This window comes from Mesocricetus auratus, unplaced genomic scaffold (assembly GCF_017639785.1).
Source record: "Mesocricetus auratus isolate SY011 unplaced genomic scaffold, BCM_Maur_2.0 Super-Scaffold_100026, whole genome shotgun sequence".
NCBI classification, from domain to species: Eukaryota; Metazoa; Chordata; class Mammalia; order Rodentia; family Cricetidae; genus Mesocricetus; species Mesocricetus auratus.
In genome coordinates, this window is record NW_024429207.1 from 25304492 (window position 1) to 25322517 (window position 18026).

The 18026-nt window shown below is 36.2% G+C and overlaps 1 protein-coding gene across 5 annotated transcripts in view; it reads left to right on the plus strand.

Annotated features, from left to right (window-relative positions):
- Positions 1 to 18026, plus strand: part of Hook3 (hook microtubule tethering protein 3) — an 84080-nt gene that overhangs the window by 52824 nt on the left and 13230 nt on the right. For 4 of the 5 annotated variants that reach the window (XM_013110839.3, XM_040731797.1, XM_021225150.2 and 1 more), the window contains 6 exons: positions 43 to 130; positions 2911 to 2980; positions 4756 to 4896; positions 9064 to 9151; positions 11638 to 11643; positions 13620 to 13654. In XM_013110839.3, coding sequence (XP_012966293.1) covers positions 43 to 130; positions 2911 to 2980; positions 4756 to 4896; positions 9064 to 9151; positions 11638 to 11643; positions 13620 to 13654 — 428 coding nt within the window. The remainder of the gene's footprint in view (positions 1 to 42; positions 131 to 2910; positions 2981 to 4755; positions 4897 to 9063; positions 9152 to 11637; positions 11644 to 13619; positions 13655 to 18026) is intronic. The other variant, XM_005066577.4, reaches the window with a different exon arrangement.

Consider the following 18026-nt stretch of genomic DNA (forward strand, 5'->3'; position numbering starts at 1 on the left):
TGTAAATCTGTGGAACTGACCTTTGTTTTTCTGTTATTGTAGAGGTTAAGAACAGAAAGGGATTCTCTGAAGGAAACCATTGAAGAGCTTCGTTGTGTCCAGGCTCAGGAGGGGCAGCTCACCACTCAAGGTAAAAGTCTCTGTAACCCCAGGAGTCTAGCTCAGATACCAGCAAAGGTGTTGGCTTCACTTTAAGATGATTGCACCAACAGATGGAAGTGAAAAATAGGTCATACAAAATAAGTTGAATGCAATTTTTGAACTGTTAACCAAGATTTTAACAGGCTATGGTTGGGGAATTGGGTTTACTTAGCAACTTTAAAGCAATGTTGTAATCTCTTGAGTTTTATAAGTCAAAAATCTGTTAACCTGGACACTTTTATTCTGAAAAATCTCTCATGAATTCTTTAAAAGTATATCAAACTTTCCACATTGACGATTTCTGCAAAAGGTGGAATGGATTTTAAATCATTAAGAAACTTATAGCTGGGCTGTAGTGGAGCAAACCTTTAATCCCAGCACTCGGGAGGCAGAGGCAGGAGGATCTCTGTGAGTTTGAAGCCAGCTTGGTCTACAAAGTTAATTCCAGGACAAGAGTCAAAGCTACACAGAGAAACCCTGTCTCAAAAAGTCAAACCAAAAAGAAACAAACAAACTTATATCTGGGACTGGAGAGACTCCTTGGTTAAGCACTGGCTACTGTTGCAGAGGACCTGGGTTCAGTTCCCAGCACCCATATGGCAGTTCATGCAACTCCTGTCCAAGGGAATCCACCATCCTCTTCTGGCTTCTGCACTGCAAGCACAAGGTGCACTTATGTGAAAGCAAAACAGCCATATACATAATAGAAAAATAAATCTTTAAAAAAGATTTAGGAATTCTTAGAAGAAAAACTTTAAGGGGAAAAAATGACACAGATATGGCTTCTTTCTCACATGAAGGGATTAATGCTTAGCTCAAGATTTGCCCTTTTCCATTCTTTAATCACATTAGGTGACTGATAATGGCTGATACAAGTCTTACAGTTAACCAAACAGTGACTTTTCAGTCACTTAGACTTGTTCCCTTCCTATGTGTATCCCTTTTATTTCCTTGTGAATCTTACTGCTCTAGCTAAGACTTGCTATAGTGTATTGACCAAGAGAGGGGTAGTTGTCCACCTTTCCTGTTAAGAACTCTACTATGGGACTTCTTCAGGGATAGACACAGAGCTCAGTGTCAGCCACATGAACAAAATGAAGGGAAAATAGCATCATTTCCGTTGTACAGAATAAAGCATTTGACAAATTCCAACACCTACTCATAATTTTGAAAACTCAGTATGCCAGAAATAGAAGATTTCCTCAACATGATAAAGAAACATTTGGAAAAACCTCAGTGGTGAAAGACTAAAAGTTTTCCCTCCAAGACCAGGAAGAAAACAAAGGTACTTGCTATCACCACTTTCCTTCAGGATAGTGTTAAAATTTCTAGCTACAGCAATTAGGAAAAGGGGGAGGTGTGGGAGGTGGGAACAGATTGCATATTTTGCACCCAAATGCAGTAGAATGAAACTGACCCGAAGACCTAAATATAAGAGCTAATCTTAAATTTTACTTTTTGATGACATTGAATTTGACAGTGATCCCCTGCAATTAGTACCAAAGGCACAGGCAACAAAATAAAAGATGAATGAAGAGGGCCTTATCAATATTGAAAATGTTAATGTACCAGAAACACTAGAGTAGAAGTAGAGTTAATCTACAAAATGGAAGAAAGTATTTGCAAATACATGAAATGAATTAATATCCAGGGGCTAGGGAGATGACTCGGTGGTAAAAGTGCTTGCTGTGGAAGTATGAGTACCTGAGTTGTCTTGCCACTCAGTGAGAAATCTTGTCTCAAAATATAAAGTCGTGGGCTGGAAAGATGACTCAGTGGGTAAGAGCACTGGCTGCTAGTCCAGAGGACTTGGGTTCAGTTTCCATCAACCACAAGGCTGCTCATAACCATCTGTAACTCCAGTTCCAGAGGATCCAGTGCCTTCTTATAGTCACTTTGGTGCTAGGAACATACATGGTACACAAACATACCATATCCAAGGTGCAGGATGTTTGAGGAAAACAATCCAAGTTAGTTTCTGTCTTCTGCATATAATCACACACATGTACGTGAATACATGATATACACACAATCAGGCTATCTGAAGAATTTGATTCATCACTAAAAGAACTGCAAGTGGTTACAACAAGATAGCTGCATAACATTACTATGTACACACATTATGTGTACATAGCATTATTCAGTCACCACAAAGTAGAGATAATGCACATCCATCTACAGATTAGATTCAATAAATTCACAAAATGGAGTATTATTTAGCAGTAAAAGGAAGAAAGTTCTGCAGAGTGCTGTAATGTGGACAAATCATCAAATTATTGTGTTAACTAAGTAAGAAAGACCAATGCATGATTCTGCTTACATGTCTAGACAGATAACTCATTGACACAGAGTTGAAAAATAGAGCTGAGGTTACCAGGAAGTTAGGGGCAGGAAGAGTGGAATAGTCTGATGGTTATGGAATTTGACTAGGTATTTAATAGTTGAAAACAGATAGTGGTAATGGTTAGACAACATTGAAATGTAATTAATAGTATGTAGTCAGACCCTTGCAATTGTTTGAATGATAAATTAATTTTGTAAGGCTACTATAACTTTTACTTGAGAAAATTGGTGATTTTTACCTAGCATCCACACAGCCGGGTTCAAGTACCAATACCACAAAGCAAACAACAACCACCAAAATAAAATAAAAAGAACCAGTGAATTCTTTAGCTGTTACAATTCATACTCAAGGCAGTGCTTTCCTGCAGAAAGTAAAGGAGGTAGTTGGCCTTCCTTAACTTTGTATACTTGTCTGTGTACTTGTAGGGTTAATGCCTCTGGGAAGCCAGGAGTCTTCAGATAGCCTCGCAGCAGAGATTATTACACCCGAAATAAGGTAAGGAGGGTGATAGTGACAGTCACTCCACATAATGTCCTTATAGAGAACTTACTCTCCCTGTAAAAGAGAACTAGCTCCTCTTTTTGATGAACATTTCATTCTGAACTTGGTATTACATTTCCATGTTTTCAGCATTTAGAAGCTTTTTAAATTGTCCAGAGAACTAATTATTTTCACTTGAGTGAGACAGTTTTTCACACTACAAAAGCAAACTCATACATCCCACTTTGGAGGCTCAACGGACACCATGAAATTACCCAAGACAAAGGTTGTATCAACCCAATAAATAGTTAATTACTAAGATTTATCTATAACCATTTAGAGTGGTCTGATAAAGGAACAGTGCTGCAAATAGAGGAACTCTTCTTGTCTGTAACTGCTCTTCCCTCAGTATTCCTCACCTGTTTATCTAGACAGCATGGTAGAGATTTCATTTCCTTCTTACACTATGTATATGAGTGACAAATGAGAGGAGGGGAACCATGTTACAGAAGGTAATGATTAATCATTACATTTCGTTTACCTTTTGAGCTATTTGTCATTGTCTTTACGTTGTCCATCGTGTCCCATCTCATCTGTGTGTGTGTGTGTGTGTGTGTGTGTGTGTGTGTGTGTGTGTGTGTGTGTGTGTTCACTCCAGCCACAGCTCATATGTAGAGGTTAATGAACAACTTGGGAGTTGGTTCTCTCTTTCCATTTTGGAATCCTGGAATCAAACTTGGGCTGTCAGCCATCTCCCCACATCCTTCTGTACTTTTACTTTTCGCCATCTAGGAACAAATGAATTCATACTTACTCTTTTTAAGTATTTATAAATGGCTATAACCTTTACCTCAAAAGCAGTTAAGGAAGCCTACGGGGAAGGCTTTTTAAGCTGAAAGAGAGCAAGAATAACCCACACCTGTGGTTTTTCTGCATGTGATTAGATACAACTTAAATCTGCTCTATATCCAAAAGAACTAATAAGAAAATGAAGTTATAAACAGTTATGAAAACTTTATAACCTAAATCAGAGACAGTGAGTTAATATTTGATATTTTTCACTCATATTAGGGTTTTAGAGGAACTAGAAGCCTCAAACAAGGTAAAAAGTGGGGAGAAAATATCTTTAGAACAAATTGAAAAATACGTCTTCTGTGTAGAAATGTGCCCATCTTTTAACTGAAAATTTGTGTTTCTGATAAATGATCTTAAGGAAATAGCCAACAACATACATAAAGTTATTTTATAAAGCCACTCATTGTTAAAATATTAAAAGCTTGAAATGTATCATCTAAATAAGTAATGATTGATTTATGTCTTCTAGTACTGTACATTCAAATTTTTGATCTATAATATTAAAAGATTGTGGAATTAATTCTAAGTGTAGCTTGCAGGTAGCAATACAAAATGTACTGTTTGACCCCTTTTGAAAAACAAATATTTGTCCATATGTATATATACACATAATTAGAAGGTTGTGTTTGAGCAACAGTCACTTTTCACTATACAGTTACAGAATCATGTTCATCATTTGAATATGAAGGGAAATAAGATTTGGAATTTTCTTCATCCTTTGTCATGAAACACAGAAACTTTCTTCAGACTGTACATTCTAGAAGGAGTTTAGTTCCTAAGGGTGATACCTTTTACACTTATAAAGGCATTGAACTAGTTACAGACGCATTGTTTTTCATTTGTATCCTGTGTATTGATACTCCAACTTTATATAGCGGGACCATGATTCATGTAGTGTCTTAACTAGATAATCAACTTTTATTTTTCTCATTCAGGGAGAAACTTATTCGTCTCCAGCATGAGAATAAGATGTTAAAAATCAATCAAGAGGGTTCAGACAATGAGAAAATTGCCTTATTGCAGAGCCTTCTAGATGATGCAAACCTACGCAAGAATGAGCTGGAGACAGAGAACAGGTAGTGTAAACAGGTGGAGTGGCCAGCCACAGCTTCTCCCTCTGCTTTGATCTTGGTATTTCTAAAGAAAGACTTGGGATTTGTTTAAAAATGATTATATGCTACTTTTTTTTATTATAATTACAACATTTTTCTTCCTCTCTTCCCCACTCTCCTTCACATTCATGGCCTCTTCTTTCACTAAATATTACTGATTGCATACATGTGTATGTTTACATATACATATTCCTAAATATAACCTGCTCAGTATGTATGTTACTTGTGTGTATGTTTCCAGTGAACATTTGTCACTGTACAACCAATTGGCATGCTCTTCCCTGAATGGCCACCTCCCCATTCCCAGCTTTACTTAGTTGCCTATAGTTTTTGTGTAAGGTTGAGGCGCTGTGGGCTTTTCCCCATCCTCTTCGGCATGTCTATTGATGTTGTCTTTGTGCAGCTATTGTATTTCTTTTTTTAAGATTACTTAATCTGTTTGTTTGGCACAGTGTCCAATTATATAGTTCTGGCTGGCCTGGAACTCAAAGAGATCTCCTGCCTGTACTAGTACTGTCGCAAAAGAAAACATGTAAAGGATTAAAAAACAGCTGATGTGCGGTTGGAGAGATGGCTCAGTGGCGAAGAACACTGGCGGCTCTTACAGAGGACTGGGTTCAGTTCTCAGCACCCACATGGCAGCTCACAACTGTCTGTAGGAGGACAGACATACATGAAGGTCAAACACCAATGCATATAAAATAAAAGTAAATAAGTCATTTAAATATCTGGTGCATTCGCACTTTTTCACAGCAATTGCAGTTCATAGTTGATGAACTTTCACAAGCTAATATTTGAAAGGATCTGCTTGTGTGGATTTGAAATGGTAAAGTATTTCTTCCCTTGTTTATTATTCGTCATGACCTTAAAAGGAAATTTTTCCTCTCAAGGGCAGTCCAGTTATTTTGAATATTTTAACCAAAAAAATGCATTTCTGCTTTTAAGTTTTCCATATCTTAATGTTAGAATTATTCAGAGCCAATTATTATAAAATTTGCATATTATTGTTGCTTTTTGTTTGTCTATTTTTCAAGACAGGGTTTCTCTGTGTAGCTCTGGCTGTCCTGGAACTTACACTGTAGACCAGGCTGGCCACGAACTCAGAGATCTTCCTGCCTCTGTCTCCTGAATGGTGGGATTAAAGGTACATGCCACAGTGCCTGGCTTGAGAAATGTTTCTTAACTGACAAATGTAACAGTGTTTTCTCTTCATTTTATTTTTTAATAACTTATTTTTATTTTATGTGCATTGGTTTCTTTGCTGGAATGTATCTCTCTCTGTAAGGCTGTCAGGTCCCCGGGAACTGGGGTTACAGTTTCAAGCTGCCATGTAGGTGCTAGGACTTTAATCCATGTCCTCTGAAAGAGCAGTCAAGAGGTGTTTCCCTTTTTCTTTCTTACAAATGAGTTAGTTTTCTGTTTATTCTTAGAATTATTAACACATGTTAAGCACACATTTGTGGGTTTCACTGTAGCATTTTCATACTTAGATATGTCATGCTTTTACCATGCCTGTTTTCAGATTCTCTACTACCCACCCCACTCCATCACTGCCACACACATGCGTGTCCCTTGGACTTCCCCAGTACTTAACAGAAGTCTCTATTCTACTTTCTGTTTGGTTTTTTTTGGGGGGGGTGTTGCGGGGGGGCTTCCTTAGTTTCCAAATATTTCTATGAATACCTTTTTTTTTTAAAAATTTAGCATGATGTTCACCAATTCCATCCAACAAATGACAAAATTTCACTTTTTTTCATGGTTGACTAAAATGTGTATTTACTCAACATTTTCTTTATCCATTCATCTATTGGTGGACACCTATGCTGTTAGCATTACTTAGCTTTGTGAATAGTGCTATGATAAACATAGTACTCAGTTGTATACTGACTTTGACTCTTGTGTGTGTACACAGGAATGGCATAGAAGGATCAAATAAAAAACTTTTTTATTTTTAGTTTACTGATTTGCATAGCTGTTTTGCTAGTTTACATCCCTTAGGGGTTTTTTTTTGTTTGTTTGTTTTTTTATATATATCTGCCAGTATTTGGGCTGGAAAGATGACTGAGTGCTTAAGAGCACTGACTGTCCTTCCAGAGGATCTGGGTTTGATTTCAGAACCCACATGGTGGCTCACAATGGTCTACAATCTCATACCCTCTTTGGACTTCTGCAGGCACTGTATACATTTGATACACAGACATACATTCAGGCAGAACACCCATAAAAATAAAATTAATAAATAATTAACTTTTAAAATAAACTGTTTGCCAACATTTTATTTGGGGACTTTCTGTTTTTAAACAATTTGGTTACTTGATTTTGGTTAAGTTTTTTTTATTTCTTTATAATCACTGCACATTAATTCTTGCTATATGATAGCTGACAGTATCTCTCTCATTTTGTATGCTCTCTATTCACTATTTTTTTATTTCATACACTTGAACTTGTCAGTTCTTTATTTTTGCTTCCTGAATTGTTGAACTGCTGTTGAGGAAATTATTGCCTGTGCTAATGATCTTATCGTGTTTTCCTATAATAGCTTCAAAGTTTTAAATCTTAAGGTCTTTTTGAATGATGTGTGCACACACAAAGTGAGAGGTATAAATCTAGTTTCATTCTGCCACATGCAGACACTTATTTTTCTGGAACCATTAGTTTAAAAAGTTGCCTTTGTTCCTAGGTATTTTGAAGTTTTGTGAAGAATTGATTGACTGAAAATGCATTTCTGAAACCTCTTACACATTGTTGGCTAGGTCTGGTTTTACCTCAATGCTATATTTTTGTTGTTAGGACTCTGATGGTCCTAATGATGACCAGCATTAGTCTTTTTTTTTTTTTTTTTTTGGTATGGATAATGTCATTGGAATTTTGATGGGAATTGCATTGAATCTGCAGTTGCTATGGATAGTTTGGAAACTTTAGCAACCTTAATTCCCCCAGTCCATCAAATGGAAGCTCTTTCTGCCCTCTGTCAATCCTCTTCACTTCTAGTAATTTTCACACTAGAGGTCTGCCACATTTTTGGTAAGGTTTATTCCTAGAAATGTTTTGGTTTGAGTTTATTGTTGTTGTTGTTTGGTTTTTGGTTTGTGGGATTTTTGTGGCAGTTGTTGTTGTAATTATTTATCTGGGTTCTTTCTGAGAAAAAGTTCACTATTGGTGTATAGTGTAGCTACTACTGGCAGGGCTCTATGGTTTACTGTTTTAATCCCATTCCTTGGGAGGCAGAGGCTGGCAGATCTCTCAGTTTAAACCAGCTTGATATACATGAAGAGTTCCATGCCAGCAAGGGCTGCATAGTGAGCCCCTGTCTAGAAAAGAAAAAAAGCTACTTTTTTTTTGTATATTGATTTTGTATCCTGTTAGCTAACTGATTTTTTAAATCAGTTTTAAAAGTTTTTTTTAATAGAATCTTTAGAACTTTCTTTGTATAGTATCTTGTCATCTACAAAAATACTCTGAGGTGTTATATAGCAAATAATAAGTATGTTAATCTGCCAGTCAGTCTATTAAAATTACCTTTTGTAACCCTTACAACAGTAATATTAGCTCCATCTTAATAATGAGGGAGCTGAAGCCAAATAATATTTCATAGTTTTCAGTTAGCATATTTAAAAATTAAACCCCAGGTCTTTTAGCTCTCAAAGTTTACAGTAGCATTGTACATTTTTAAAAAGCAGCTAAGGAGAGGGGGAAAGCAAAAGTGAGGTTGTGTTGTATTGTTTTGTTTTGACACAGGCTCATAATGTATACCATGCTGATCTCAAGCTGTGTGGCTAAGGATGATCTTAAGCTTCTGACTTTCCTGCCTCCACCCCCAAGTGTTGGGATAGCAGGCATATGCCACTATGCCTGGTTTATGCAGTACTGGGGATGGAGCCTAGTGCTTCATGCATCTAGGCATGCATTCTACCAACTAAGCTACATGTCCAGTCCAAAAGTGAAAATTTAAATATAAAAAATAATATGCAAAATAATCTTTACTTATGAAACTGTGAATGTGCTATTGCAATTATGCAATCCTACTACAACCTGAGTTCTGAGTTTGCCACTAATGCTTTTGGTGAAATCAGTATGACAGCCCAAGGGGGAGAGGTAGATGTGGAGAGTTAATGTGTGTTTACTTTGCAGGCTGGTGAATCAAAGGCTTCTAGAAGTACAGTCACAAGTAGAAGAACTTCAGAAATCTTTGCAGGATCAAGGCTCAAAAGCGGAAGATGTAAGTTTTGATATATATCAATCATGCTCTGAAAGGTTCATAATTAAGAAAACCTATACTTTTGATACTTTCTAAAACAAATGTATGTGTGAGTTGTGGAGACTCATGCTCGTGTGCATATGTACTCCACAGCTCACCTGTATAGGTCAGAGGACTGGATTTATTAGACCTGGTGATAAATGTCAACCATCACTCAGGCACATCTTCTATTTTTTTATTTGAGAATATCTAGTAGTTTAGCATTATATTGGTCATAGAGAAGAAGTACTGTTTTCCTTTTCACTGGCAATCCTTATTTAAAAGCCCTGTTTTAATTGACTGTGCTGAGTTTACTTATGTTTATCAAGCAAGATATTACAGAAGCTCTACATCTTAAATGTATTCAAGTCATAGTGAGTAAAAGGTTTCCCCCTTAGGCTAAAACAAAACATGTAAAAACATTCCCAAGGAGAAAACTTTAATATAAAGTTGGTATTTAAGAAAATAGTGCCATCTCTAGTATCCTATCATCTCTGAGTTTCTGAATCCACACTGACTTTTGTATATTCTTTTAGCATTCTGCATATCTCTGTCACAGCTCTCCTCTGCTATTAGCACATTTTTGCTGGAAGATGGTGCCTATGCTGACCTTAGGATAATGATTTACATCATGTCCTAGTGGACATCTCTAGCAACAGTAAACAAGTTATAATTGGCAACTCCTTTATATTGAATAAAGCATACACAATAAAACTAAAGCACAAAAATGCTTAAGAACAGTGTAAAGAATAGGGAAATTAAATGTTAATAAATCAATCTTTTGTTGTCTGTCACCACTGCAGTTTTCTATAATCTCAGACATTTGGGGTAAACTTTCTGGATTGCTTTCATTGATGCAGTCAGTTGGAAAAATCTCCTCCCGCCTTATTAACATAGGAAAGGTGGAAAAGACAGAGAGTTAAGTAAATTATTTTTAAAGCTTGGGAATATTAAATATAAAAGCACTTGAGGCCTCAAGCTTAATTTTGTAAATTTCTCTCCACATATATCTTGTTTAGGTTGCCAGTGTGATCTTCTAATTCATGATTTATTTTATTTCTTAATGAGTTGGTAATTCTTTTAGCTTCCCAGCTCAGTTCATAACTACTGTCATTTTTAACAACCATCCACCTTTATTAAGATGGAGGTAGTTAAAATGCCAAGTCTTTCTTTTGTTCTTTTTCTTTTTTACTTTTTAAAATTTTTGTGGCTCTGGGTTTCAAATTAAGTGTTCTACCACTGAGCCTTACCCTTAGACCAATGCCATGATTTAAAGACAATCAAATGAAACATGTTAAATGGTAAATCTCAAAGAGATGAAGTTAGCACACTGAGATAATAGTCTATTTAACAGTGTCTTAGAGATGAGCCATAGGATGTAGTATTTCTTAATTCATTGACAACTCTAGATCCCTTTAGCCAAAATAAATATAAAGTTCATTTGGGTCTTGAAAACTTTGGTGACTTTTGTGGATTGTTTTGGTAGAAAGGGAAAAAGAGGGGTGATACACAACAGCTAAGCGTGGTGAGTGGTCCGACTAACTAAATGTAGTAATGCAGTAAGGACCATTGTGTGTGGTTCTCTTGCTTAATTAAAACATTAAGGAGTCGTTTTTCTTAAGTGACCTGGACAGCCTATTTAGTTAATGGCACACGCCTTTAATCCCAGCACTCAGGAGGCAGAAGCAGGCAGATCTCTGTGAGTTTGGGACCAGCCTGGTCTATAAGAGATAGTTCCAGGACAGCCTCCAAAGTCACAGAGAAACCCCGTCTCAAAAAACAAACAAACAAAAAAAGCCAGCAGTATCAAATACTTGCATAAACTGGGCACCTTTTAGCTGCCTAAGTGGGAGTAAGATGTCTAGCTCTAATCTAAGCAAAATTTCCTTTTTCCGTGCTCTTCTCTACAGACAAGATTCAGGTGGGAATTTTCTGTTTGAAAGACTCCAGATTCCCTAGAGAAATAATTGGTTTAGGGTATATAGTTCTTTTACCCCATCATATTTTTGGTGTTTTTCCTTTATTTTTCTCCTCAATAATCTATAATTTGTATCTGAGGAATGTGATGCATAGAGCAACCTCTAAATTGGATTCATCCCCTCTACAGAAGAACACTTAATTGCTGTCTTTTCTGTTGTCAAAACAGTCTTTTCTTATAACCTTAAGTCAGAGCATGATGGTTTGCACATTTTTATTATTATTTTTATGTCATTTGTTTTTAGCATGGAAGCAGAAATGCATTGTTATATCCAGTCATATGGATAATTTGAGCTAGCCACAGTATATAAAACTTCAGAGAACAAGACAGGATGAGGAGGCCATAGAAGAAAGAAAAAATGTACAAATTCTGAAAAAATGCATATCTTTTACTTCTGTTCATGAATTACTAAATCGTTCCTTCTCTTGGCTGCTGTGTTTGCTTCATACTAATATGTCCTCTCTGTCTCTTGGCATGGTTTCTGCTCAAGGCTATTGTAAGTATGGCTTCCTATTCATTTCCATATACTTAGTTTTAAAATTGTATACTTTATCTGATACTATAGTCAGTGATACTGAAATTTTAAAGTAGAACTCACATGAAAACTGAATATGCTAATACTTGCTTTATAAGTATATGCTCTTTACAGTTAAAATTCTTAAAGTATATCCAAATCCTAATGGAGATGTCCTCTCCCTTTGTCTCACTTCTTCGCTGTCCCTTATAATTAACTCATTGATTATAACTGACTTTAATACAAGCTTCCTTTTATAAACTAGTATTCTCCAGCCACACATTTTGATAGTTATAGTCTTCTATTTGGAGAGGCACTGCAACACAGAACGTATGGAAAGGGAGGCTGTTCAGAGGTTGGGGTCTCTGTGTACTGGACTTTAATTTTTAGTGTGTTTCTTAAGGCACCAAATGTGTGGGCTTCAGCTTCCTCAGTTGTGCAGTAGGGGTAATATTACTATTGTGAGGGCCACACAGTGTGTATAACAGGCTTCAGTGCAGTGTCTGGTACATTTGCCTTGCATTTAGTTACTTTACTATATAGTATGTAAGAATTCAAAATACTTGGTTAAGATCTAATCAAAACGTTAAGATTTTAAATAAGATGTCTTATTAAAGGTATTGTATATCTTATAAGAACACTTAATTGCTGTCTTTTCTGTTGTCGAAACAGTCTTTTCTTATAACCTTAAGTCAGAGCATTGATAGTTTACACATTTATTATTTTTATGCCATTTGTTTTTAGCATGGAAGCAGAAATGCATTGTTATATACAGTCATATGAATAATTTGAGCTAGCCACAGTACATAAAACTTCAGAGAACGAGACAGGATGAGGAGGCCATAGAAGAAAGAGAAATGTACAATTCCGGGGGGGGTGGGAATCACGTATCTTTAACTTCTGTTATCAGATATAAATAATAATTTAATAAGATAACTTATTGAAAGTAAGGATACTATCTTTCTTTAGGTTTGGGGAAAATAGTGGTAGAGGATGTTGGTCTAATTACAATTACCATACTGAGAAAGATGTGAATTTGAAATACTCCAAGGCTGTATTACAATTGTTTGAATAAACTCAAGCCTGATGATACACACATGAGATCCCAGACTTCCTGCAGTTAAGAGGAGGGTCATGAGTTCAAGGGCAGACTGGGCTCCATACATGGTGTGTTCCAGGCCATTTCTAAATGGCACAAAGTAGGAGGACATGAGTGATGATTAAACATTGAGGCTAAAAAGTGAAGATCTCCTCATTGTTATTGTTAATCTATCAAGCAATTTGTTTTATAACCCTACATTAATTGCTTTTGAGTGTCATTTATCACATAATTCAAAATCCATTATTAGTTTTTACCCATATAAGTGTTAAACTGAAACTTGGTGGTGCTTTTTAAGTGTCTTTCTTACTTATTTTACATAAGTTTCAACTTCCTACTTTTCAGAATGTTAAAACCTTTAAAAAAATTACCCAGTCAAACTTCATTCTTAACATCTTACCCTTTATATTTCCCATGCCATCAAATATATTACTTGTCATCAGCTAAATATGGCAATGAACCTGGGACTTTATCATAATGCAAAGAAAACAGTGTAAGAAAAACCTGTTGTTATTAGGGTACTGATTGGATACTAACTTTAAGAATATTTGGTTCTCTATATAAGGAGTTTTGAAATTCACTTCCCTGTGTATAAATTGAGAATTTATCTAGTTTCTTTGTGTTTCTTACTGCTCTCACTTCTGGGCTGCTCTCCTCTTTTATTGAAGAGGAATAAACTGAGGTTTTGAGTTCTTTGACCAAATAAATTACTGAGAGCTTACTACAAGTTATTTACTATATATTCTTTTGTTTTTACAAATTAATACTACAAGTTATTTACTATATATTCTTTCGTTTTTACAAATTAATCTGTTAGTTAAAATGTTGAATGAGCTAATTTTTTATTTTCCATTTTCAGTCAGTTCTTCTAAAAAAGAAGCTTGAAGAACATCTGTAAGTAGACAACTTATTGAGGCTCTTCACATTACAAAACAAAAGCACTTTGTGTTGTGGGTACATAGGGTGCAGGCAGTGGCATAAGTGGTCCTTGAAGGTACAACAAAGTGCCACTTGTTAGTTCTGTCTTTAGGACCATTCCTACCCAAATCCCACACATCAATTCAGTGATTGTGAGTCGGGCATGGTGACTCACACCTGCAACCCAGAGACTGACTGAGGCAGGAGAATTATTCTTCGACTCAGACCAATTTGGGCAACAGCGTGAGACTCCTTTTTAGAAAGGGGTGTGAGATGCTGGATCAAAAACCACAGCTTATTTCTGCAAGAAGCCAGATAGTAATTATTTTAGGCTGTGTGAGTCTCCTGGCTCTGTTGCAGCCACTCAACTCCACTGCCTGCCCCTGACAGGCTGCAGTTTGCCAGGCACCCATTCTTCTATAAGTAAACTTTTTAAAAATACAGTTTTATTAGTTCTTTTGAGAATTATATACGATGTATTTTAATCATATTCACAGCCCTACTCTTTCCCCTAACACCTTCTCCCTACCCCAATACATCATGTCTTTTTTGTTGTTATTGTTTATTTGTTTGTTTTTAAGACAACACTATCTTGAAGCAGATGTCCTGGTCCTCTGGCTCTTACAATCTTTGCACCCTCATTTCTCCATGTTCCCTGAGCCTTAGGTGTATATGTTATAGCTATATCAACAAGTAAATGTTTTAAAGCAGAGTGCTTGTCCATAGCATATTTTCAAATAAGCCTTTGAATTACAGTCATCTCTTAGTAAGACTTTTTAACTTAAAAGATGAAATAAAAACCTTAAACATTAACTTTGATTTCCCCTGAAGAAATCTTCATCTTTAGCTGAAGTTAACTGTGTTGGGATATTTAGTGATTTTTCTCACTTGCAGGCTTTAAATGTGGAGTAGCTATGAATTAGTAGCTGCTGAAATGTCACGTTAAAATAAGCATTCTCAGCATAGAGACAAAAATTTGACTTTCTTCCAAAAGATACTCAAGTTTCTGAAAGTTTGACATGTGTTATTGGATTTTTCCAATATGTTGGATGTAATAGAATCCCAGCCACTGAGATTTCTAGAAAGTCTGTTAAGACAGATTTTTTAAATTTATTTATTTATTTATTACACATACAGTGTTCTGCCATACAGTGTTCTGCCAGAAGAGGGCACCAGATTGAATCGTAGATGGTTGTGAGCCACCATGTTGTTGCTGGGAATTGAACTCAGGACCTCTGGAAGAGCAGTCAGTGCTCTTAACCTCTAAGTCATCTCTCCAGCCCCAAAGATGGATTCTTAATGTTCTAGAACACTGCTACTTTCCGACCTTGTAAGGTTACCCAGAATGAGACCATAGTACCAAATCTGTACTTTTGTATTTTCCTCTCTGACAAAACCTGAATATTTTAGATTTATAAATAATACGCTAGTCTTTAACCATTGTTGAGTGTTTAGTTGTTTACATGCTAAAAATCTTCATTAGATAGGATTTTTTTAGTGTCTGTTTCTTGTGTCTGTTATAAGAAATTTAGCACAAAATAAAGGGGGTAAGAGAAGAGAAAACTTATTCTCTCATAGTTTAGAGCCAACAAATTTGAGATCCAGTTCTTCACAAATTGGTTTCCTAGAGGATGAGTAGCAGCCTGTTCCAGCTGTTAGCAATCCTTGGTGTTCCTTTGGTAGCTTGTTTCCACTTGACATTATTTCTGTATAGTGCTTCCGTCATCTTCAAGGGATTTCTTCCAAGTTGCTTAGTAAAAGCCTGAAATCACTAATAGTTCTGAACTCTACATTTTATGGGTTTTTTCTATAGATAGGTTTCTCTGGTAATAGTTTAATAATAAAATAGAATAATTATAACACTATCCTGAAGCAGTTGTTCTAATAACTAACTGATTACTAAGTGACAAGTGGTTGATAACCTACACAGTATGGATATGCAGGACAGAGGGTAATTCACATGTCAGGCAGGACCCAACAGGACCACATAGAAGTTTTATCACATAACTTGGTACATTGTATGACTTAAAACTTAATTCTGTCTGCGGTTTTCATGTAATGGTTGACTCCAATTGAGCATAAGCAACTGAAGCCATGAGAAGCAAAACCGCAAATAAGGAGGAATGTGGGCCTCCGTTTGAGGACAACAGTAATGGGCTCAGCATGTACCCTGGTCCAGTACAATCTCCTGTTAACCGTATCTACAAAGATCCAGTTTCTAAATATTGTCACAATCATAGTACTAGAGGTTAAAACTTTCCTTTTGGAAGACAGCCCAACTCACCACAAGACCTCTTACTCAGCCTCACATACAGATTTAAAACTACACTAGAGACCATTTTTAAACATATCAATTAGGTTTAAAAATTAAAACAGTAACGACAATTCTTGCTTAAGTTGTTAAGCAATAGTAATTCTCATTGACTGCTGATAGTATTTCTCAGTAACCTCTTCACATTGAAAAAAGTACAAATATATACTCTGTAATATATTAATTTTACTGTGTATACCTGAAATTTCCAGAGATAATACCGGCCATGTATAATGAGAAACCTTTAGGAGACCTGTATTTAATGATTAATGTAGTAAGTAAAATGCTAGACATAGTAATGTATTGCTTAGGAATAAGACAAAGGCAGCAACCATCATATGAATCAGGAGAACACTTAAAATTTGAACATTGATTACCCCTGGAAAGATGTGTGGTTTCTAAGGTTTTGTGTTGGGGAAGTCCTGTGTATATGTCAATAAATTACTGCTGGCCAATAGGAATCTAGATAGGTGGGGCTAGGAGTCCAGGAGGATTCTGGGAAGGAGAAACACAGGAGAGTTCGAGATGTAACGCCATGGGGTAGGAGCCCGGAACTATTCTCCGTTAAGACACATACTTAGATTAACAATTATGGGGTAATTACTTAAGTCAGAGCTAGCCAGTAAGAAACAAGCAAGGCCAACAGCTTCATAATTAATATAGCCTCCTGTGTGTTTATTTGGGACTGATGCCGATCTAGAACCAGGCGGGCGGGAAGGCTTTTCTCAAAGAAAAAGCAGTTGGGATTGGAAGGAGGTGTTCAGATTTGGGTATTTCTTTCAGATAAGTTTAGGTTTAGATAGATGTTTGATACATTTTGTTCATGGACACAAGTTAGTTGTCCTTTTTTAGACTAAAAGGGGAATTGTAGGAGGACGTCTGTATGCTGCCATTAACCATGTGACTTACTAGAGGTGCATACAGATGAGGTAATAAAAGGGCGGTTTACCACACCGCTAACCACACCCACTTTAGGCATGACTAAAGACGTATACGGCCAGACGTAAAGACGTATACGTACATAGGCGGTGAACTACGACACTAGCCAGGCCCACTTTTGGGCATGGCTAGGGGGCGTTACGGGGGAAGGTATAAAAGACAGCACACAGGAAGTCTCAGTCTCTTTTCCCGGAGTTCGGCTTCCGGTTCGGCAGCGGAAAACTACTTGGCTCATCTGGGTTACTTGTTTGGTATCTTGTGAGTAATTTCTACAATAAATACTTAGTTTTACTTTCAGTAAGTGTGTGTCGCTTATCGTTACAGTGTCATTTGGAGCCACAGTTTTGGAATGATTTTTGTTTTTTAACCTTTGACATGTCACTATGCCTAGCTATTTTGTTTACTATATACATGATAGACCTTCAAAAATAATTTACTGAAAAAGAAAAATATCTAGGACTGGTAGTACACACCTTTATTCCCAGAGGCAGAGGTAGGTGGGTCTCTGAGTTCAAGTCCAGCTTAGTCTACAGAATGATATCCAGGTCAACCAGAATTACACAGTAAGATCCTGTGTCCAAAAAACGGCAAGGAGGAATTTATTACAACATAATGCTTTGAAAAAAATCAGTAGATAACAAAATTCTCAGTTATTATTGGCATGCTTTGGCCATTTGTCTTACACATATTACATAATGCCACACTGAATAAAGGAAGAATTATACATCACATTATTATAAAATTTTCACAAGAGAAAAACTTGATTCTATTTATTCTTTTTTTATTTTGGAACTTTCATATAGTAATGTATATCCTAAGTTCCTAAATATAGATTTGAATATTTACCTCCATATGTAGATAATCTAAGTCAACATTTAATAGAATTCATCCTTCTTCCTCCCAATTGGTTGAGTACATTTCTGTATTAGCCTCAGTGCAATCTTCATCACCTTTTGTTAGTTTCAATGCTGTATTTGTCATAAACAAAATCATAAACTCCTGACTTCCTTTGTTCTGCATTATCTTCTGAGGTCTGTTCATATGGTTTTATGTGTCTGTATGTTCTGTAATGCTCTTTCTGTTAGTCTTTATTTTTAT